Here is a 24,137-nt window from a genome sequence, read left to right as displayed (position 1 = left end):
GCATTGTTCTAGGACCAATCAGACTGCTGCATTCTGAATCCTATTGTTCTAGGACCAATCAGACTGCTGCAGTTTGGATCCTATTCAACTCAGTACATAACACCCCTCCCCTCTAAGTTCCAGTCCTGCCTGGGAGGTCGCATTCATAGTCCTCGAGGTACGCCGGCGGCCTACGTGTGCGTTGTGGCCTGGGGTGTTCCCTGGTCCGGGGTTCAGGTTCTGGCTCGTGTTCCAAGGATGCTGGCTGTGATGGGCCTGTTTGGTCTAGCGCAACCGGCTCGCTCAGTCGTGGTTCTGGCTCCGGTGTCCTTTCGGCCTCGCAGGTCCTCTCTGTATTTACTGATTCTGCCTCTCCTGCTGCCCCCTCCTGCTCTATGGGCCTCACTGCCCCGCTGTTCCCTTGGGACTCCTCTGACCCTTCCTCCTCCTGGTTTGCTCCCGGGAATCGTCGCCGTATCTGGTCGCCGTGGCGGCGCCAGCATTGCCCCCCATTCGTTAGCACCTCGTACGACACGGGGCCAGTGACCCTGGTGACTGTGGCAGGTACCCATGCTGGGCCTGCCCCAAAATTCTTTGCGTACACTGGGTCCTGGGCCTTGAAGGTCCGGGGGTTCCTGCCTTCCCCCACCACTACCTCATCCTGAGCTCTATCGGGGTGAAGGCGGTCCAATCTGATTGCAAGGCACCGACCCATTAGTAGTTCAGCGGGGCTCCGGCCAGTTGTTGAGCTGGGGGTGCTGTGCTGTGCTAGGAGGAATGTGGCAAGGCGGTACTCCCAATCCCCTTGCGTCATGCGGCGAAGGGTGTCCTTGGTGGTCCGCACCATGCGTTCTGCTTGGCCATTGGTGGCAGGGTGGAATGGCGCCGAACGGATGTGGCGGATGGCGTTCTGCGCTGTGAAGGTTTGGAATTCTCCTGACGTAAATGCAGTCCCATTGTCTGAGACGAGAGTGTCAGGGAGCCCGTGGGTTGCAAACAGCCTGCGTAGTACCAGGATGGCTGCGGACGTAGAAGTGGACGGTACCAGTGCGACTTCCAGCCATTTGGTGTAGGAGTCCACCACTATGAAGAATGTTTTCCCCTGAAAGGGGGCAGCGAAGTCCACATGCAGGCGTGACCATGGTGCTCGGGCGGACTCCCAGGACTGGACTGGGGCCCTTGGGGGATCTGGGCGGGATTCTTGGCAGGCCTGGCAGTGTTTGACCCAGGCCTCTATCTCTCCGTCGATCCCTGGCCACCACACATAACTCCTGGCCAGGGCCTTCATTCTTACTACCCCTGGGTGTGTCTCATGTAGGGCTGTGAGGACCCTTTTGCGGCGGGGCTGGGGAACAACAACCCTACTTCCCCATAACAGGCACCCCTTGTGGGCCGACAGTTCATGTTTGCGGGTTGTGTAGCCAGCGAATTCTGGCCCAGGACTGCTGCTGGGCCATCCCCTCCACACCCAGTCCAGGACCCGGGAGATGACCCTATCTTTCTTGGAATGGTGTGCAACTTCTTGTGCCTGAATGGGGCGGTCAGGAAGCAGCTCCAGGCTCATAACCTCTTGTGCTGGGTCGGGGCCTGTTTCTGGTAGTGGTAGCCTGCTGAGGGCGTCCGCATGGCCCATCGCCTTCCCCGGGCGGTGAATCAGTGCATACTGGTAGCTGGCAAGGAAAATTGACCACCTGAGGACACGAGGAGACAGCACTTGGGGGGTCTGCTTTTCGGGAGCAAACAAGCCAAGCAACGGTTTGTGGTCAGTCACCACGGTGAAGGGCCGCCCGTATAAGAAATCATGGAATTTTTTTACTCCCTTTACGATTGCGAGCCCCTCCTTGTCTATTTGCGAGTAGTTCCGCTCGGTTGCGTTGAGTGTCTGGGAAAAGTATGCTACCGGTACCTCTCTCCCATCCGGGAGTTGGTGTCCCAGGACAGCGCCGATGCCATAGGGTGAGGCGTCGCATGCTAGCACAACTGGCAGCCTCTCGTCGAAGTGCGCCAAGACCGAGTTTGAGACAAACAGGTCCTTGACTGCCTGGAATGCAGCCTCTTGGCGCTGGCCCCACACCCAAGGGGCCCGCTTGTCCAGGAGTCTGTGTAGGGGCTCCGCTACCGCCGCCTTGTGGGGAAGGAAGGAATGGTAAAAGTTCAATAGTCCCAAGAAGGCCTGAAGTTCAGTCTTGCTCTTGGGTGCTGGGGCATCACAAATGGCCCGTACCTTGTCCCCAGTTGGGTGGACCCCTTCTGCGTCCACCATAAATCCCAGAAAGTCCACCTGAGGCACTCCTAGTAGACATTTTTCCCGCTTCACCTTGAGACCCGCCATCTGGAAACGGTGCAGAACGGTGCGGAGGCGGTCCTCAAACTCCTCTGGTGTGGGCCCGGCAATCAACACATCATCGAAGAAGGGGGTGACGCCAGGAATCCCTTTAAGGAGCGAGTCCATTAGATTCTGGAATATGCCTGGTGCCACATTGACACCGAATTGCAGCCGCTTTACCCTGAACGCTCCTCTGTGCATCACAATTATCTGTGCCTCTGCTGTGGCCTCATCTACTGGAAGCTGTTGATATGCTTGGGCCAAGTCCAGCTTGCCAAAAATTTTCGACCCAGCCAGTGTAGCAAGGACATGGCTGACCACTGGCACTGGGTATGCATGGGCCGTGAGGGCCTTGTTTATGGTACATTTGTAGTCTGCGCAGATGCGGACTGAACCATTAGGCTTGACGGGTGTGACGATTGGGGTTTCCCAGGGGGCATTAGGCACCGGCTCCAGCACTCCTTGCTCCACAAGCCGGTCCAATTCCTCGTCTATACGGGGTTTCAGGGCGAACGGGACCCGGCGGGCCTTTAGCCTGACCGGTCGTACTGCGGGGTCAAGCTGTAGAGCAATGGGGGGGCCCGTATACTGTCCCAATTTCCCATCAAAAACCTCTGGAAATTCCTTGCATATGGCATCCACGTCCACTTGTAAGCTCGTGTGGTTCACCCCGGTGATGGCTAGCCCCAGTGGTCCAAACCATGCCAATCCCAGTAAGCTAATGTAGGGGCCCTTGACCACAAGCAAGTCCAGTTGCCGCGTCCGCCCTCGGTATTGCACCCTGAAGGTCCCCACCCCCATTGTGGGGACCTTACGTTTCTGGAAGTCCCGGAGGGTGAATGGGGCCGGCCTGAGTTTGGGACCCCCAGTAGGACACAGTTTCCTTAAGGTCCTTGCCGAGATTATGGATAGATTTGAACCCGTGTCAAGCTCCATGCGGCATGGGGCCCCCTCTATCCGTACCTCTACATAAATTTTCTCTATGTTGGGGTAGGGCAACTGGTATACCTGGACGTCCGTGAGCTCCGTCGAGTTGCCTTGGTGCGTTGGGCCCCGGGACCTGGGGCTCTTGGATTGGTCATCTGATGCCTGGCGTCGGGTGGGCCGAGCCCGACACACCCGGGCGATGTGACCCAATTTTCTGCACTGCCTGCACTCTACGTTGCGGAAACGGCAGGTCCTCCTCTCGTGACTTTCCCCGCAGCTTGCGCAGTTCCCTCCTTCTCGTCGAGGCAGCTGTGGTATGTGGGCTGCTTGAGTGTGCTGCTGTACTCGGTGCACTTCCTCCCTGTGAGATCCTGAGTCGTCGGTGAGGTCTTCGTGGTGGACCCTCGGTTGGGATGGCAGGCTCGGCCGTGCCTCTTGTGTCGACCTCTTGGCAGCTTCCGTTGCCAGGGCCTCCTCCAGAGCGACCTGGAACGTTAGGTCCTTCTTAGCGTAGAGGCGTCGTTGCAGCTTCTCATCCTTCAGGCCACCGACGAGGCGGTCCCGAAGCATGTTCTCCAGCTCTGAGAAGTTGCAGAACCGGGCGGCTTGGCGGAGAGAGGTCACAAACCCAGTTATGGTTTCCCCAGGGGCTTGCCGCTTTGCGTAGAAGGCATTTCGATGAGCCACCACTGAGGGCTGTGGCGAAAAGTGCCCCTTAAGCTGTTCCATTATTGTTTTGTATGGAACAGTAGCGACGTCTTCAGGCGCAAGGAGAGCCCGGGCGATTTCAAATGTCTCCTCTCCACAGACGCTGAAGAATATCGCCCTCTTCTTGGCGTCTTCTTCATCGGTGACCCCTTTGGCTTCTAGGAGGAAGGTAAAACGGGAGGCGTACGCTTCCCAGTCTCCCGTTGCTGGGTTGAACGGCGAGAAGCTGCTGCCGGTTGCCATTCTGAGTTCCTTGTGTCCCGGAGCTGAAGCCTGGATACACGGTGCGAGGCAGCAGTGCGGCAGGTGGCGGTGCTGCGGTGCTGTGTGTGGCAGTCAGCTCAGCAGGATCCCACCTTCGTCGCCAGTGAAATATACTCAGAGTCGCAAAGTGATTTCATGCTCTTTATTCAGCTCATAGTGGTGGGGAGGAATGAATGAATGTCCCCTCAAAGTATCTGCTTTATATACATTATTTACACAATGGGCTGCACATGATTGGCTAATTCTGGAATTCTACTGTAAGCCAATCAGGTTGTGGATTCACTTCTATCTGGAGCATGATTGGGTGGTTCCTGCCAACCAATCATATTGCTGCATTGTTCTAGGACCAATCAGACTGCTGCATTCTGAATCCTATTGTTCTAGGACCAATCAGACTGCTGCAGTTTGGATCCTATTCAACTCAGTACATAACATCACCTAATGCTAATTTTGACTGACATAGAAAAGTTGAATGATATCAATTAATTGGTTCACATAACAGACTGTGGTTGTTGTTAATGTGGCTCTATAAGCTAAAACTTCTGATGCTTTTAAAACTGCAAAATCAAATTAACGAGACAAAATCCAGCATTCCTCAATATACTGCATTCATTTTTTCTCACAAATGAATGAAATACTAGAGAGGCATTGATCTCATACAAAAGGAATTCTGGCAGTCAGTTCATAAGGTAAGGAGGGTGAATATGTGGGGAAAGAGAAGTTGGAGTAGATATCGAAGTGACAAAGTTTAGTTCTCTCAAGACTGTAATTGTAGGCTGCTTTAACAGCAGTATAGTTGTAGAGTTGGAAGGGACAGCTCTAGTACAATGCCCTCCAATGAAGTTCAAGAGAAGTAACATTAACTCTATTCTGCCTTGGTCAGACTTCACCTGGAGTACTGTGTTCATTTCTGGGCACCACAATTTAAGATGCATATTGACAGCTGGAATGTGTACAGAGTGGGATGACCAAGGATCTGGAAACCAAGCCTTATGAGGAACTTTGGAGGGAGCTCAGTATGTTTAGCCTGAAAAAGAGGAGACTGAAAAGAGATATGACAGCCATCTTCAAATATCTAAAAGTTTGTCACATGGAGCAAACCTATTTTTTCCTGCTCCAGAGGACAAGACCTGAAACAATGGATTCAAGTTACAAGAAAGGAGATTCTGACTAAACACCAGGAAGAACTTTCTGACAGTAAGAGCTTACTTTGGAAGGTACAGTGGTACCTCGGGTTACAGACGTTTCAGGTTACAGACGCTTCACGTTACAGAACTCCACTATCCCAGAAACAGTACCTCGGGTTAAGAACTTTTCTTCAGCATGAGAACAGAAACCGTGCAGCGGTGGTGCGGTGGCAGCAGGAGGCCCCATTAGCTAAAGTGGTACCTCAGGTTAAGAACAGACCTTCAGAACGAATTAAGTTCTTAACCCAAGGTACCTCTGTAGTGGACTCTCCTTCACTGGAAGTTTTTAAGCAGAGGTGGGATGTCTATCTGCCAGGGAATCTTTTGCTGTGAATCCCCCGGTGCAAGGGATTTGATGAGATGATCCTTGAGAGTTCCTTCCAACTCTACAATCCTATGATTCTGGCTTTGCCATTAGGAACAAACTGGAGGCAAGTGCAAGTGCTTATCCCAACAGGTTTTGTTGCTAATGTGCTGGGAGATTTACCATGCCATATTTACCCAATTTGTTCTCTGCCTAACAAGAACCAAGGGAATATCCCTTGCCAGGATATTGTACATCGTTAGTGTCAATATTTATGCTACAGAACACCACCACAAAGCAGGATGATTATCCCTGATTCGTGGGTAGGATTAACACACGCTAATCATGTTCTAAAAAAGAAAATCCACTGCAGTCTGTATATATTTAATGACTCAAACGAGACAGTAATGCCCACAGACTTTCCTTGACAGCTGATGAAGAAAGCCCCAGAGATCGTGAGTCAACCGAAGACAGAGAAAGGTTAATATTTCAATGAGTTGCTCTTTGTATATGCATAATAAATAGGCATGAGAACCACAATTACAGATTACGTGCAAAGATCATATTCCTTCACTGGCTTTTACTTAAGAAAAGCCTGTTGTTAGGGATTCTTGAGTCATGCTCCCTGCTTTGCAGACCGTTGGACTAGATGACCTTTGGGGGTCTCTTCCAACTCTATGACTATAATTAGCTAAACCTCCTTGCAGCTAGGAGGTGGAGAATCAGTTTAAGGAGTCAGAAGAACTGGGAGAGAAAAAGAGAAATTATGTGAGAGTGGTTTTTTTAAAGGCCTTATGTGACGCCATGATGGCCCTGAAACTTTCAGGGGGAAACTTTCTTAGAAGAAGACTCTTAGAAAAAGATTACTCAGTGAAAGGGTCAGAACATGTGAGACCATTTCATGCATGATGATGAGTTTCACAGAAATAGAACATGGAGTTAAGCATCATAATTTCCTCTTTCCAAAAAGTTGCCCAATCCATGAAAGGCAAGGTTTTAAGGACTGCATCTCTGAAGGCAGGTGAAGGCAACAGCCAAATAATACAAGGAATTAGCCACAGGGGAAATGGCAAATGTATGTCCCCATACTTGCAGTGCCTGAGATAACACAAATGTGGGAAAGATTATTTTAGATTAGATTAGAATTTGAAGGTGTGCCTGCATTGTGTAGCTGTGCAGCCCTTTATATCTATGAAACAGACATGAACCTTCAGCAATTGCCTCTGTGCTTGTTTAAGGCTGATTGTGTACTGTGGTTTCTGGTTAATAGCTCCTGTTACTCTTTTGTCTCATTTCAGGGACAGGAAAGCTATCCTGCAGAGGAAAGCATTCATTTGATTTGAGGACTGTTCTTGATATGATGTTAGAAGAGGAGAATGTTCCCTTTGCACTCCTGCAGCACCTGTAGCATTATGATACAATGGCATCTTGACTGATCTACTGGCATGCGGTGCTAAATTTCATTCACACCAGTTGGGTGTCGTGTGGCTTAATAACAAATGTCACTGGACAACATCGCTCCTCTCTCCCCTTTCCATGCATGCTTCTATTCCCCCATGAAAACAATAGGGAAGAACTGTATGCTGGTATACCTCCCCCAATCTTGTCATTTTTCTCCCACAGCTTTTCCCAGAAACAATTAACACAGAAATGAGCACCGCACCTCCATCATATTCCACTAGATATACTGCCCCAAATCTCATCACCTTTCTCCCACAATTTTCTGACTCAGTGAGGTACCAAAATGGATTTTTCTTGGAAGCAATTAATACAAAATTGTGCGCTGAACTATCACCATATTCCACTAGATTTCCAGAAGTGGCTTGAAAGCTCAAACATAATGCAGACATTAACAGCTAGGGAAACATTGAGGAAATGCAATGAACTGCTGTGTTAATGCACTCAGAGGGCTTATCCACACTTTCCTTTCCTCTGCTCTTTGCAGACAAGGCCTGTGCTTTAAAGCTCCGTGTCCAAGCGCCCTTTTTTCTTTTTGCTCTGGAGCTTTCCCCATGACAACTCACCTTTTAAAGCTCAATTGGGGAAAACAGCAAACTGTTGAAAACCCAAACTGACAGAGTAATAAAGAGTGGGTTTTTACAGGGAAAGCTCTGGAGTCCAAGCTGTTAAGCACAGAGCTGTGCCTGGAAAGAGCGGGTCAGAAGTTACTTGCCCAAAGATGGAAGGAGGACATTCTACCTACAAAAGAAGAATGGCAGCTAAAGATGATGGACTATGCCGAATTGGCAAAAATGACCAGGAAAATCAGAAAAAAACACTGTAAACAACTGAAAACATTGGCAGGATTATGAAAACACTTGTAATGAAGCGAGAACTATGATAAAAATTGAGTTTCAAGAAAATATGGAGAATATGATACAATGCAGTTTGAAAATAATATCTGGGGAAACCATGGAAGGGGGGAGGGAAGTTCCGGGATTCTGAGAATCCTATTTGTAGGGACTTCCGGGTTAGCGCGATCGACTAATGGCGGATTCCCTCTGAGCTCCGGAGGGAATCGGCTCCGCAGGATCGGTTCTTGCCGCTGCGGCGACGCGGGGACCCTTAAAAATCACAGGCGCTGAAGCCTGTGAGCGTGGTGACTCGACGGGCACCATTTGTGCCCCCCCAAGCTGCGAAGGAGCCTTTTTAAAGGCTCCGGAGCAGGGAAGGGGTGAGCGGCACAGTGCTGAGAGTAGACTGCTCCTTCTGCGGAGTGAAGCTGCATTGCCATTGTCGGAGAGCGCTGACTTCTACATCGGACTGTAAAGTAACAACCCGTGAGTAATACGGAAATTGGATCTTTAAAGAAAGTTTTTTTTTTAATTAGGCACGATCAGGGAAGGCTTAAACAGGAAGTCCGCCTCCCCGTGTTGTAAATAATTTAAAGCAAAGGACCTGCTAACTAGGGTCGAGAGAACTCTCCTTTTTTTTTTTGGTTAAAGATTTTAATTTCACGGTTTGGCAGTATAAGAAATCTTACTGGAGGATAAAGAACTAATTTTGGGAGCTGAAGTGTCACCCCCCTGGACCCGGAAGTGCCCCGCGAGAGAGCCTGTTGATGAGGTATTGAAGAGTTTGACAGCTGTCAAATTAGCTGTCAAGATGGAAAAAGAGAACTTTGTTTTTCTTGTTTCTGCTGGTTACAACTTGAAAATACTTGTTACAATTTGAAAATAAGGAAGAGCTGATACAAACTAACTTGACTTTTGGATTAGAGCTGAAAGGAATATTAAGGAACCAAAATCCCTCTAGAGGGGGTTTTGGGACATTACAAGAATGGCTGGAGGAGGGAAAATCCAGGCAGAATTGGACAGAGCATTTGTTCTCTTGGGAAAGATAGAAGGCCGACTTGATGTTTTGGCTACAAATGTTACAACTCTGGACTTAACAGTAAACAACATCATTGAGTTTGATAAGGATTTGAATCAGGAAGCCCATTCAACTGGGCAAACAGAGAAACTTGAGAGCTTTGAGAATTTGGAGAAGGAGATAGATGTTGTCTTTGAAGAAAAAGAAGGAGGAGCTGTAATTCTGCAGGTGTTAAAGGAGAGCTTGAGGCCTGACATGATGGCAACAAAGGAAGATAAAAATTTGATGTGGAAAGTCTGGCCTGAATTGGAGATTGAAAAATGGAAAGATCTCTTTATGTGGAGATCTGAAGACCTAAGGATTACAAATTTGATGGTGGGAGTTGGAGCTTTGGGGACATTTGGTTTTGAAAGGAGTAAGAAACAAGACTTGGACTACCCCATAGGCTCCACTTTTAAGTATGGAGGTCTGGCTGGAAGAAACATGGATCCTGTTGGGCCGGAGCCTCTCCGAGATTTGGTGTTCAATATTAAGGACTATCAAAAAGACCGGCAGAGAGGAACTGAGAGAGAACTAAGAGCCTCGGATGTGAGATCTCCAGGCTGATAGTAGATTGAGACTGATGGATACTTGTTGGGGACTGAAACCGGGAGGGGGGGTGGAGTTTGGGAATCCAAAGGGGACATAATTATAATTTGTTCTGTTTTTATTCTGTTTTGTTATTGGTATGAAAATTGGGAAATTCGTGGAAGGGAATATTGGTCGATCTTAGGAAAATGTTTTAAGAATGAGTATGGATGTATAAGTATTGATGTTTAAGTTTGGATAAGGCAAAACTGGTTTTTAAAATGAACTAAATCAAATGAAAATAAGGCTAGCAAAATAAATTGAGGAAATGGATTAAAGAGAAAAGGTAAAATAATAATATGTTAAAATAAATTATTAAGTTAAGGTTGAGAAAGAAGTAATAAGGATTTGCTGAGCTAACAATTTAAATTGGAATACAAGAAGGGGAGGTGTGAGGAGGTCTGAGAAATAAGGTAAAAGAAAATAAGTAATTGAAATATTATGTGTTTTTATTTTTGTATGTTGGTTATTTTTTGTTTATTTTTGTTTTTGTTTTATTATTGAAAATGCTAATAAATATTTTTTAAAAAAGAGAATCCTATTTGTAAAATGCTTATGATTTATGTATGATGATAAATGTTAAAAGTGAAAATGAATAAAAAAATATTGAAAGGAAAGAGCGGGTCAAAAGATTAAATATAGATAAGTCTCTGCTAGGTGCGGCAGATATTGGGACAGATAGGTGATGGATGATTTTTCTGGCTGTGACTGGACAACAACAAATAAAGGCTGGTTTGTAACCCAGTGCAATCTCACACCTTAAACTACACACTAGCTATTCTCACAACAGCCAAATGTTGATAAAATAAATGACTGTACAGGAAAATGGTATCAGAAGGATATTGACAAGCTGGAAGGTGTGCAGAGGAAAGTGGCCAAGATGATAAATGATCTGGAAACCAAGCTTAATGAGGAACAGTTGAGGGAGCTGGGAATGTTTAGCCTAAAGAAGATACTGAGAGATTACATGAGAGCCATCTTCAAATACCTGAAGGGCTGTCACATGGAAGATGAAGCAGGCTTGTTTTCTGCTGCTCTGGAGGGGAGGACCCAAACCAATGAATTCAAATGACAAGAAGGGAGATTCTGACTAAACATTTTGGTGTTAAGAGCTGTTTGACAGTGGAACGGAGTCTCTGGGAAGGTGGTAGACTCTCCTTTCTTGGAGGTTTCTAAGAATATGGAGGGCCATATTTCTGGGGTTCTTTAGCTGTGCGGTTAGAATAGATGACTTGGGGTTCACTTCCAACTCTACAATTCTATGATAAGAAGAAGAAGAAGGGGAAGGAGAATATATTTTACTTTACGTTCTCAGGAGCGACAGCATTGAAAAGTGACAGTGAAACAACTGCCTCCCAGCCAAACTCCTGTCAGCATTCCAAAGAGCTGCTCATGGATTTATTATGACTTAACAAGTTAAATCATTAACTGCTTTAAAAAGCGGCCTTTGGGATTTCTTTCTGGATGAGGAGGGAGTTGGAGGGCCTTAGGCTGGCTCAATCAAGAAGGCACAATTCAAAGGATGCCTCACATTTGCTTGGCTTCCTTACTGAATAAACTACAGCCTCTGTAGGAATGGGGAGGGTTTTTTGAGAGAAAACACCCTTAGACCACTTTTAACAACTGTAGAGAATCCTGGGAACTATAGTTTGTTAAAAGGGCTAGGTACTGTAGACCTGCAAAGATGGTGACCATAGCAAACTGCATCTCCCAGGATTCTTTGGGGGAAGCCATGTGACGGTTAAAGTGATACTACAGTGCATTAAATGCATGGTGTGGCTATGACCAGAGGGTGTGTGCATGTCTCCCGTTTCCTAATGGGAGGAAGAAGAAAGGGGCTAAACCTCAAGTTTAGGCCTCTGTCTTTAGGGGCAAATGAAGACCCATGAAGAGGCTTAGTCTGCAGGGCAAGCCAAAGAGTTGCATGGTTTCCATACCAATCCCCAACGTCATTCTCATGTTTTTTCTTGCCTGCTCCCCCCACTCCAGAGTCTTTCTCTGTTGCACTAATCCTGCCTCTAGCATCATGTGTGGAACATAGCGGGTCTTCTTTTCTTGGGAAGGAGGCACTGAGAAAATGAGCGATACTCCTGCTCTGCTTATTATGATTGCTTTCATAGTTAATCTGTATTATTAACAGCTTTATGGATCTTTTCCAAGAGTGAGCAAGCAGGAAACTTTCTGCTGGAGGGCAAAACTAGACCACAGAATGTGGATCTTGACAATATGATCACTCTCCATCTTCTGTTCATTTAACTTGTGATATTTCAGTCTGTCAAGTGTGTAAGGCTGAAATCACACGTTCAATACATGTAAGCTGCCAATGTACTATGTTGATTTTAATTTAAAGACCTCTTGTCCAGAGTTTGGCAGGTAGAAGTGAGGTGGAGGGGTTGGGTTCAGTGATAGGGCCAGGTTAGGTTCCTGACACCCCCGCCCCACCTGGAGAGTCTCAGCAGAAGTTGGGGAGGGCTGAGCAGCTGGGGAGAGAGGCAACAACTGTTCAGGAGCTCGAAGAGGAGGGTGAAGTATTGTCATCTAGATATAGACCATCCATCCTGCAGGAGGGCACACTTGAAATCCCAACAACTCTCCTGCATCTTCACTGATTCCACCAAGCTCTGTAAGTGAGCAGGCGGTAAAATGGCAGATGCAATTCACTGTAAACAAGAGTAAAGTGATGCATGTTGGGGCAAATAAATTATTAATCTCATATACAGTAGAAGCTCATGGAATCTGAATTGGTGATGGTGGAGTAGAAACAAGAAGCCTTGGGAGCATAGTGGAGAGTTCGATGATGATATTGATGCAGTATGCAATGGCTGTGAAAAACCGCAAGCAGGATTGGAGCACAAGAGCCCTCTCCTCTCCTGCAGTTTCCAGCAACTGGTATTCAGAAGCATTGCTGCCTCCAACTGTGGAAGAAGAGCATGGTCAAATTCATGGAGGAGAGGGCTATAAATGGTTACTAACCACAAAAGCTATGCTCTGCCTCCACATTTGGAGACAGTAATGCTTCTGAGTATCAATTGCTGGAAACCATGGGACTTGCACTTTTATCCTGCTTGCTGATTTCCCACGGGCAACTGTTAGGTGACTGTAAGAGGATGCTGGACTGGATGTGTCATTGGCCTGATCCAGCAGGCTCTTCTTACGTCCCTATGTGTTGGGCACCAAGCAGGACAGATGGAGAGCCCTGGGCACAATAAATGTCTTATTTATAGTTGCAAGCTGCTCTGATAACTCTTTTAAGAGGATCATGAAAATACCAGAATCTACAACTTTTCCACCACAAATCTGCTGCCTAGGACCTTCTTAAGAGAGGTCTCACAGATTTCTCATAGACAACACCTTCTGCTAATAACCACCTTTGCCTCTCTGGCTCTCAGGTTGTGAGAAGCAGATGCCTGCCATGTTATCCCAACCTCCCACATGACACTTTTATTTTTGATAAGGGTAACGTAAATTTACATAATAAAGAAATGATTCTGCATTTATTGGCGGTAGCCAGAATGATTCTTGTGCATTTCTGGAAAGATTTACATTTAAAAGTTTGGGATAGTGTCGTTCTAGAAAAATTAATACACAAATGGAGCATCGCCAGGTGCCTAAATAAATAGGATAACATTGTACCACTTCAGTCCGACTTTATCTCCTTTGTAGGTAAAGAGGAACATGCCCAAGAACCTCCTCCAGGCCATTAAAAAATTACTTAATACATTAAGCTTGAATGTAAGGTGAATGTAGTGATAAATTTCTCTTGACATGGTAGAGTATCTGATTTGGTTATTATTTATGTTTATTTAATCCAAAGAATGCGCCCATTCTACAGCTCTAAGCACAATTTCCCAATATGTCTTACATGCTATATTGCATGTCCCTCCACCCACAATGTAATGACTGCTTGCTTGCTTACTTGTAACAAAACTTTTTGTAGAAAACTAATAAACATTTAATTAAACAAAATGAAAACACATTGCCTTTATCACAAGCTTGCATTCCTGCACCACAGAGGATAATCTCTTGAGGATCTAGCTTTGAATCTGGCCTTGGAGCACAGGTTGGGGTTTTGTTTTGGCTAGAGGTCCTTGCCTGACTCAGCAAGGGCTGGGGTGCTTGCCAAAACCTCAGCGAAGAAGGGCACTAATCTAATCCATTATCAGTGGCAGACTTCTGGGTGAAGAGAATGACTGCAACAGCTGAGATCTTACCCGCATACCTGCCTCCAGCCTCATTTAGATACATGACACATAGCAAGTGAATCAGGTATGCTGCAAAGAATCAAAGGTTCATAAACAGAAGCTGGATTACCTCCGAGAGTCATCCCAGCCTCATAGCATTTCCGAAGGCGGCAGGAGGGACAGTTTTTCCTTCGGAACTTGTCGATGGTGCAGTCATTTCGGCTGGCACAGAGGTACTTCTGTTTACCTAAAAGCATTAAGAGAGCATATCATGAATGCAAAGTGGCAATCCTCTCCTTACTAGAAACAAAGAGCATCAAGTACTCAAAGCGACAAACTAAAATCATACAATTGTAGGGTTTTAAAGGTCCCCAAGGGCCATCTAGTCCAACCCCCTGCATTATAGCTAAAGAATCCTTGACTGGTGGTCACCCAAGCTCTGGCGAAATGTTCTTTTGCCAGGGCAAATTATTAACTATCATTTATGCAGCCACGAAATTAAAAGATGCCTGCTCCTTGGGAGAAAAGCAATCCTAAAAAGCAGAGACATCACCTTGCCAAAAAAGGTCCGTATAGTTAAAGCCATGGTTTTCCCAGTAGTGATGTATGGAAGTGAGAGCTGGATCATAAAGAAGGCTGATCGCCGAAGAATTGATGCTTTTGAATTATGGTGCTGGAGGAGACTCTTGAGAGTCCCATGGACTGCAAGAAGATCAAACGTATCCATTCTTAAGGAAAGCAGCCCTGAGTGCTCACTGGAAGGACAGATCGTGAAGCTGAAGCTCCAATACTTTGGCCACCTCATGAGAAGAGAAGACTCCCTGGAAAAGACCCTGATGTTGGGAAAGATGGAGGGCACAAGGAGAAGGGGACGACAGAGGACGAGATGGTTGGACAGTGTTCTCGAAGCTACAAACATGAGTCTGACCAAACTGCGGGAGGTAGTGGAAGACAGGAGTGCCTGGTGTGCTCTGGTCCATGGGGTCATGAAGAGTCGGACACGACTAAACGACTAAACAACAACAAACAACAAACACACACATCAGCAGTGGTTTTAGTTTAAAACAATAAAATCACATGCTATTTATTTTTAAAAGTCTGGGGGGCATTTAATACAGCCTTCAGCCTGTGCCAGACATGACCATAAAGGAAAAAGGGATTGGGAGGGAGAAGGGGAAAAGCAAAGTCAGGCATGAATTCTTAAAAGTTAACAGTTCTTATTAGAACAGCTGGGATGGAAATGGTTCATGTAGCTACCTGGACATGCTCAATATGTTACTATTAGTATATAAAGCCCTTAACAACTAGAGATTAGTTTACCAGTGCTCACCCAGATGCCTATGGGAAACCAGCAAGCAGGATTCAAGCCCAAGAGCAACTCTCGCCTCCTGTGGTTTCCCTGAGAATACAATAAAAGCCTGCTGGATGAAGCCAATGGCCCATCTAGTTCAGCATCCTCTTCTCACAGTGGCTGACCAGGTGCCTGTTACGGGAAACTTGCAAGCAGGTATGAGAGCCCTCTCCCCTCTTGCAATTTCCAGAAGCATTGCCTCAACTCACCATGATAATAATAATAATAATAATAATAATAATAATAATAATAGTAATAATAATTTATTATTTATACACTGCCCATCTGGGTGGGTTTCCGCAGCCACTCTGCATGGCTCCTAACAGAATATTAAAAACACGATAAAAGATCAAACCCGAAAAACCTCCCTAAACAGAGCTGCCTTCAGATGTCTTTTATAAGTCAGATAGTTGCTTATTTTCTTGATATCTAATGAGAGGGCATTCCACTACCGAGAAGACCCTCTGCCTGGTTCCCTGTAACCTCACTTCTCACAGTGAGGAACCGCCAGAAGGTCTTTGGCGCTGGACCTCAGTGTCTGGGCTGAATGATGGGGGTAGAGACACTCCTTCAGGTATACTGGGCTGAGGATGTTTAGGGCTTTAAAGGGCAGGACCAACACTTTGAATTGTGCTCAGAAATGCACTGGGAGCCAATTTAGGTCTACCAGGAATGGTGTTATATGGTCTCAGTGGCCGCTCTCACTCACCAGCCTAGTTGCCGCATTCTGGATTAGTTGTAGTTTCTGGGTCACCTTCAAAGGTAGCCCCACGTAGAGTGCATTGCAGTAGCCCAAGCGGGAGATAACCAGAGCATGCACTACTCCTGCAAGACAGTCCATGGGCAGGTAGGGTCTCAGCCAGCATACCAGATGGAGCTGGTAGACAGTTGCCCTGGACACAGAATTGACCTGCGCCTTCATGGACAGCTGTGAGTTCAAAATGACTCCCAGGCTGTGCTCCTGGTCCTTCAGGGGCACAGTTGCCTCATTCAGGACCAGGGAGTCCCCCGCCCCCAGCGGCTTCATATAGATATTAAAAAGCATGGGAGAGAGGACAGAACCCTGAGGCACCCCACAAGTGAGAGCCCAGAGGTCTGAACACTCATCCCCCAACACCTCTTTCTGGACATGGCCCAGGAGGAAGGAGTGGAACCACTGAATAACAGTGCCCCCAGCTCCCAGCTCCTCTAGAAGGTCCAGAAGGATGTAATGGTTGATGGTATCAAAGGCCTTTGAGAGAGGCCTCTAATTATGGAGACAGAGCTTAGCCATCATGGATAGTAGCCATCAGTAGCCCTCTCCTCCATGAATTTGTCTAAAGAATTTTACAGCCTTCAGCTTTTTGAAGAACAGAACTAGGGACATTTTGGAAGGAAAGTGAAGACAGGAGAAAGACAGCCTCAAAAGCAGGGTGAAGGACAGGTGAAAATGACTATGAGATGCACATAACTTATGCAGAAAAATCATTTAAATCCAGGCTACAGAGGCTTTGAGAAGAATGAGCAGATCAAAAACAAGGTTGATAAGGATTCAGAAGATAATAATGGGAGAGGAGTTTAAGGGCTTGAACAGCCAAGGAACACAGTGAGAAAAGGAAGGAAAGCAGAGTAAGGATGATCATTAGTCAGTGAGAGGGGATGAAGGAAAGCTTTTTAAAAATTATTATTTTAAAGAATTGGAACATCAAGTTCAGGCTTACAGCAGGGCAGGAAATAAACCAAGTACCCATGGCAGAGAAGGTAAAGTAGAATTGACTTTAGAAGCTGAATAGTGTCAAGAGAGCAAGTAATAGAATAGAGAGAGCCAAGAGGGGTCAGGAATAGAAAATCTGGCAAAATGAGCTAAAGTTGGGAGCCTGAGTTAACTTTATCTACCTGTCTCCAGTAAAGATGTTTGGGAAATCTAGTTTTTAGCAGAGCACTTTTGCTGCAGTTTCAGTTCCATCACAGCACTGTAAATAAGCCAACACATCTTATTATTTTAATAGCCTTCCTGTCAATAAATATACCAATGTTAAGGACTCTGTGGTATGCTGATGGGGGTGTGTGGTTTGAATATTTCAACATAAAGTATTTTCAAACTCAAGTATTTGTCAGAGGTGTGTGGTTGTTTATGAGGCTGCTAGATCAGATTATAAAATCACAGTTAGAGGGAACCCCAAGGGTCATCTAGTTAAGTCCCTTGCAATGCAAAAATCATAGCCACCTAACAGGCAGCCACCTGACCTCTGCGTAAAAACCTCCAGTGAAGGAGAGGCCAATTAGCAACTAGTACAAACCTTAAGAAAGATTAATTTATTACTCACACCCCAGGCAGCCTCAAACTTCAAGGTACATCCAATTTACAAATGAAGAAAACTCGTACACAGCTTAGGTGTGACCATTGTTGCACCAAGATGGCAACGACTGATGAAGCAGCGACTGAGAGGTGCTATAAGAACCATCTTAAAATACCTAAAGGGCTATTGTATAGAAGACAGATCAAGCTTTTTTTGCCGTTGCTCTGGAGGTTAGCACCCAAACAAATGAGAAGAAAAGAAAGAACTTTCTGGCTGTAAGTGATGTTCAACAGTGGAACCTTAGGAGGTGGTGGTGGTGGTAGACTCTCCTTTCTTGGAGGTTTTAAAGCAGAGGTTGGGTGGCCCATTGTCAGGGATTCTTCAGCTGTGATCCCTGCACTGCAGGGGGTTGAGCTGGATGGCCCGGGGGGGGGGGGGTCCCCTACCAACTCTACAAATGTATGATTCTATGGATGATTGTGGCCAAAGACAACATGTCATTCTCCCTGAATGGCATGCTGCTAAATCCCACCTGTCAGGAGTTGGAGTCAGGTGTAGGTCAGAAATAAAGAACACTGGTGTCAGTGAAGTTAACTCTTTATTCAAAGAAACCAAAACAGCACAGGCCTAGTGTTCACAGCAACTCTTCCCAGTAGGTCTTGCCCCAACAAGGCAGTTGCAAGGACTGAATGTCCCCACTTTCCCACAGCTACCTAAGTCCTTTCCTCTCCAGTGCTTTCCCCAAGCAATTAGAGACTGCATCTGCATGCAACCAAGCTCTCCACTGCTCTTTGCATTTCTCTGTGTGTTCTGGGAGACCTGGTCTCTGCAGGAGGGGAGACTCCCTGGCTTCTTTAGCAACCTGCCTCATCTCTGCCTTTTGGCCCCCCTCATCTTTAGCATCCACTTCTGCCTCTGACTCGGGACTGCCCTCTGCCACAGACTCCTGCTGTTCATTAAATTCTGTTACCTCTTCAGCTTCTGACATCTCCTCCTTCCAGTCTTCCCCCTCTTGTCCCACTGACCACTCATTATCATTCCACCACCAATTCCGTGGCTTGAAGTCTTCTTCCCTTGGGGGTTCCCCATCTGGAGCCTCCCACCACTGCCTCCAGTGAGCTCATGACACCACCATAGTACTATAGACAAAACCATGGCATTCCTTAGGAGGCGGCTGCTGTCCTAGGGGACTGACCTTGGCTGAATCCACAGTTCCACAGCAAGCTAGTTTTTGCTCTGGAGCCAGCCATGTCCTGTTCCAGCAGTCCCCATTTGCAGGAAGAGCTTCCTCTCAGACACTTACTAGCCAGCTGTATCCCAGGCAACTGTTGAGCCCCCAGCAAGAACTCTTGCCCACCCTCCTCTGAATTACATAACTGTGCACTCTTTTGTCTGACACAGTTGACCTCCATCAGCAAAAATCACATCAACAACCCTGTAATCAAGGCCCATGCATAAGAAGTCATTATAAGGTTTTTCTCTTCTAATAATGCTGCTCTCCTCTCTCTCTGGATGCATGGTGGGATGTTATGGCGTGGAGCTAAGAAACAACCAAGGCTTTTTTCTTACACCCCCCCCCCACAAACAACAACAAAACCCGCTAAATAATTTCCCCTTATTAGAAGCTGGTTATTACACTCAAGACCCCTTGGCAACCAAAAAAAGGAGCATAATGGGGCTCGAGTGCATTAATGTGCTATTTCACCAAGTTCTTTTAGCACAACCAGCTCTCAGCGGCTCCTCTGTCAATGCTCCCCTCCCTGGACCTCACTCGTTCTTCCCCATTATCAGCTCTAAGGGTACTTGTATGATTTGGGGAGGGCAGGGGAAAACAGGGGGACTTGCAAAAATGTGTTTGAGCCTGGACTGAGTGTGGATGGTGAGGGGATAAAGAGGCTTAATAGGGCCCATCTGGAGGACTGGGCACGAAGCTATAAGTACAAGAGAGATATGCAAGCTTTATAGTCAGCATGGTGTAGTGGTTAGTGTTGGAGTAGGACCTGGGGGACCAGTGTTTGAATCACAACTCAGCTGTGAAGCTCACTGGGTGTGTGACCTTGGGGTCCAGTCACAGCATCTCTCAGCCTAATCTACTTCACAGGGTTGTTGTGGGGCTTAAATGAGGAGGTGGGGGGAACCTGTACATGCCACCTTGAGCTCCTTGGAGAAGAAGGTGGGAAATAAATAAAACAAGCAAACAAACAAATAACTGGTGCCCTGATGTTTCCAGGAGTCTCTCTCCCGTTGTTCCTAGCCTCTGCGATTCAGTTGAAGGGAACCACTCCCCTGTGGCCAATTTTGGGTTCTAGGTTGGCAAATATGAGAAGAGGTGTCCCTTTAGGTACCTGCTACCCCCCCCCCCCCGTATTTTTCAGCCCAAGGGCCACCTTCCCTTCTGGGCAACATCCTGGGGGAAATGAAGCAAAAGTGGGCAGGGTAACCACTTCAAATTTTACGTTTGAACAATAGCTTGTGGGCTAGTTTCTACATGCACTGATCAGAATTCAGGGGGGAATTCTGGTCAGGCAAAAAATACTCTCCAAGAGGTGAGAGATCCCAGGGGTTCCAGGCACCTGCCCAGGTTTGATTGCCTTAGAACAGGCTTCCTCAAACTGGGCCCTCTAGATGTTTTTGAGACTACAATTCCCATAATCCCTGACCACAGGTCCTGCTAGCTAGGGATCATGGGAGTTGTAGGCCAAAAACATCTGGAGGGCTGAGTTTGAGGAAGCCTGCCTTAGAATGTGGTGCCTTTAGGATGTATGGCTTTATTTACATCTATATCCAACCTGAGCCAAGATGGAGGTCAACAGTATTGGATCCAGCACAGAGCAAGCAGGTCTCTGTTTCTCCAGCTTCCAGTCTGCTTCCAGTTCAGCTCTCACAAATGGCATTGGCTCTTGTTCTCCAACATAGCAGCTAGATGAGGGGGGTGGAGGAAAGACCCACCCATTAGCCTGGGTTGCCTCATCACTGCAGCTCTTGCAGCCCTGCTCATCCTTCTGGGATGCTTATGGGGACGCTTAAGTGGCCAGCTAAGCTCATTTCCTTACAAAGCTGCAAACTCCTCTTGCCCGATTCCAACCTCACTGAACTCCAATAATTGGAAGGAACTCGGGGCATCATCCAGACTGAACTCCCAAACCTACAGCAGCAGGTTAAAATCACTAGAACTCCTGGACATCCAATGCAGCTGATCATTGGAGATTCAGGACACATAAAAGGAAATCCTTCTAAGAACTATGGAACTTGTTCCTCCAGGAGACAGTGATGGCTATCAACCTGTGTGGCTTTAAAACCACCACCACCACCTCTTTATGGAGGAAAGAGCTAGCAATAACTACTAGCCACAATGGCTCTGCTTCCATAGTCATGGATATAAACATTCAAAATTTTTGCCTAAAGAATTGCGAAAGAAAGAAAAAGTAAGAGGGAAAAAAACCCCCTGAGCTCTCAAATTAGCATAGAACAGAGAATATGTTTAAAAGCGAAGACACCTTACGCACATTTTGTTTATTCTTTACAGTGGTACCTCGGGTTACAGACGCTTCAGGTTACAGATTCCGCTAACCCGGAAGTAGTACCTCGGGTCAAGAACTTTGTTCAGGATAAGAACAGATATCGTGTGGCGGCGCGGCAGCAGGCCCCAATAGCTAAAGTGGTACCTCATGTTAAGAACTGTTTCAAGTTAAGAACGGACCTCCAGAATGAATTAAGTTCGTAACCAGAGGTACCCCTGTATTACTGAGCTATATACATCTAAAAATCCAGATGACCAATAAATTGAGGAATGTGTCACAGAACATGAAGTTAAAGAACTAAATTTGGGTCACTTTAACTACTTAACCAGGGCAATCTTTTCTGAGAAAACTTTTAATGCAATTAAAAAACAAAAACCTTGTTTTGATGGTATGAAGTCATTTGGGTATTTTTTTGTTTTTTGTTTTTAGTAGAAAGATCTACTCTTGTCTATTTTAAAGAAACTTTCTAATTCTATTCTTACTAGAGAAATTATCAACATTTTTTTAAAAATGAAAATCTATTTCTTGTTCTGCTTTAGCAGTAATAAAACAGTTATTTTGCCTGTATTAAAGTTTCTTTTTGAATCTTCTCCAATAATACTCAAAAAGAGATTTTTTAAAAATGGCCACCGCCCCAACCGCCACTCCTCACCAAGGGAAGAAACCCAGACTTTCTAAAACAATTTTATAAGGAAGCATAAATAAGCAGGTATTTGTATTCCTTTTCCTTTGATACAAGGTGCCCACAAACATGTTCTGGGCTCAACATTGAGAGAATGGGGCTTTTATTACAAAAAATGGAAAGTTTCCCTTATATTATTCATCTGTATAAAACTTCGGAATCAGTAACCAACCCTTTCCTCCTAAATTCTTCAATGGCTTGAAAATCTTGTTGCAAGAAATTAATTCCTCGTATGTCTCCACCTGCACAATTACTTTGTTACCTATTATCTTGCTAACACAACAAATTTTCACAATTTACCGACTGGGAAGTCTCTGGCTTGTGTCATGTTAAAGACAACTGGGGCTTTGACATTATTGGGGTTACTGCCAAATTATCTATACAATTGTTATTATAACTCAAAGCTTTCAAAGGTTTCAGCTTCATCAAGTGTTACATATCACAATTATTCCAGTGACAACATCGCAAGTTACCAGACCCTTTACAACTTTAAAAACCTGTTAGCTGGACTGGAAGCAGTGGTCCGAGATGTGGGTGGCATTTCTACCTTACACAATATTTTACTGGATTAAACTAAGAGATCACATGTTGGTAGTAAAATTCCATGGGAACATGACCTTGAACTAAAAATAAACTGTGATTCTTGGTATGCCATATGGATCCAGCCCCAGTTTAAATCCATCTCTGCCATGGTAAGGGGAGATGCTACAAAATTATTTGTCACTGGTACTTTTCTCCCCATACCCTCCAAAGGATTAAAAAGAGAGAGAGATTACTCTCCCCGATGTGCTGGAGAAGTTTTTTTGTTTTCATATGTGGTGGTTGTGCCCATACATTGCTGCATTTTGGAGGGATGCATTTCAAGAAATGAATAGCATTACAACTTCAGAAGGATACTGACAAGCTGGAAAAGAGATTCCAACTAAACATTAGGAAGAACTTTATGACTATAAGAGCTGTTAGAACAGATTCCTTCGGAAGGTAGTGGATTCTTCCACATTGGATGTTTTTCAACATCGTTTGAATGGCCATCTGACAGGGATGCTTTAGTTGACAATCCTGCATTGCAGGGGCTTGGGCCAGATAACCCTTGAGGTTCCCTCCAACGCTACAATCCTATGATTCTATTATCTATGGCAATGTTTATGCTTCAGTATTACTGTTATTTGTTAATTATTTTCATTGTAAAATTAAAGTATTACAAATAAACAAATCTGTGAATGGATGGGAAGAGATGGATTAGAGTTGTGTCTTCCTTTCTTCACACTACACACCTCTCTTTCTGCTCTCCCCTTGACACTCTTGTGGCTTGAGCTCACTCTCCTCTACTTGGTCAGAGAGATAAACAGGCGCCATGCAGGATGATCTGTGGATGTCGGCCAGCCCAAACCTCCAAGCCCCTTGCCCACCCTTGTTTAGCTTTCCCTCCAGAGTTAGGCTCAAGAAATGTCCTAAGAAGGAGAGTAATGGCAATGCATACACATGCACGGAGGAAAAAAAGGTAGGGGGGAAAGCAAGCAAGAGGCAATATGATAGAAGTGTATAAAATTACTCATGACCTGGAGAAAGGGGTGGTGTGGAGAGAAAAGCTTTCCCCCCTCTCCCAGAACTCCAGAACTCGTGGACATCTAATGAAGCTGAATGTTGGAAAATTCAGGACAAGCAAAATAAAGTCCTTATTCATGCAGAATAGCTAAAGTATGGAACTCATTTCCATAGGACGCAATGACTGTGACCAACCTGGATGGCTTTAAAAGAGAACTGGAAAAATTCATGGAGAAGGCTATCAATGGCTATTAGTCATGATGACTATGTTCTGCCTATGGTCAGAGACAGTAATGCTTCTGAATGCCAGTTGCTGAAAGCCACAGGAGGAGAAAAGGCATCTGTCTAGCCACTTTGAGAACAGGACGCTAGAGTAGATAGACCATTGGCCTGACCCAGCAGAGCTCCTCTGATGTTCTTAGTGTGCCTATGAAAGAGGCTGGGGAGGAACGAGTCTCTGAACAACTTTTGATACTGATCAATGAATGAATCATTCACTGCTCCACATCATGTACATCACTTTCATTACTTACATAGGTGACCCAACGTAAGACAGGGGGAGTGAGACCACCATTTCCAGTTCTAACATTGCCCCAAGAATAAACACTAGTGTGCACTTTCATTGCTGCAGATGATCTGCACTTACGCAGTCACTTTAGAATTTCCCTCAAGCATTTTACTTGAAAGATTTCTATGTGATCCCTTCAACAACAACTTAAGAACAATGATAGTTGAACCAATGCCACCTTGGAACAGCTCTGTAACCAGAGTTCTTGCTTTTGCCCATGATGTATAGATAGGCAGAGAAAGTGACTTTCCAAAGATATATGAAGTGACTCTGTACCAACTTTTATGAGGTTATGCAGTACATTATGTCAGTGACTGTTAACAGTGGAGATACGAAACAATGTTCTCTATCATGGGCCATCTTTGGAGAAATAATG

At 45.7% G+C, this 24,137-nt stretch overlaps 1 protein-coding gene across 3 annotated transcripts in view; it reads right to left on the bottom strand.

Annotated features, from left to right (window-relative positions):
* Positions 1-24,137, bottom strand: part of AR (androgen receptor) — a 237,338-nt gene that overhangs the window by 83,122 nt on the left and 130,079 nt on the right. For all 3 annotated transcript variants that reach the window (XR_014560169.1, XM_083722171.1, XM_083722172.1), the window contains exon 3: positions 13,946-14,062. Coding sequence is in view for 2 of the 3 variants with exons in the window: in XM_083722171.1 (XP_083578297.1) it covers positions 13,946-14,062 (117 nt within the window). In the remaining variant the exon portion in view is untranslated. The remainder of the gene's footprint in view (positions 1-13,945; positions 14,063-24,137) is intronic.

This window comes from Podarcis gaigeae, assembly GCF_964106915.1.
Source record: "Podarcis gaigeae genome assembly, chromosome: Z".
Taxonomy (NCBI): Eukaryota; Metazoa; Chordata; class Lepidosauria; order Squamata; family Lacertidae; genus Podarcis; species Podarcis gaigeae.
The sequence above is the reverse complement of the archived record's forward strand: the minus strand, read 5'-3'. Positions and strand labels throughout refer to the sequence as shown.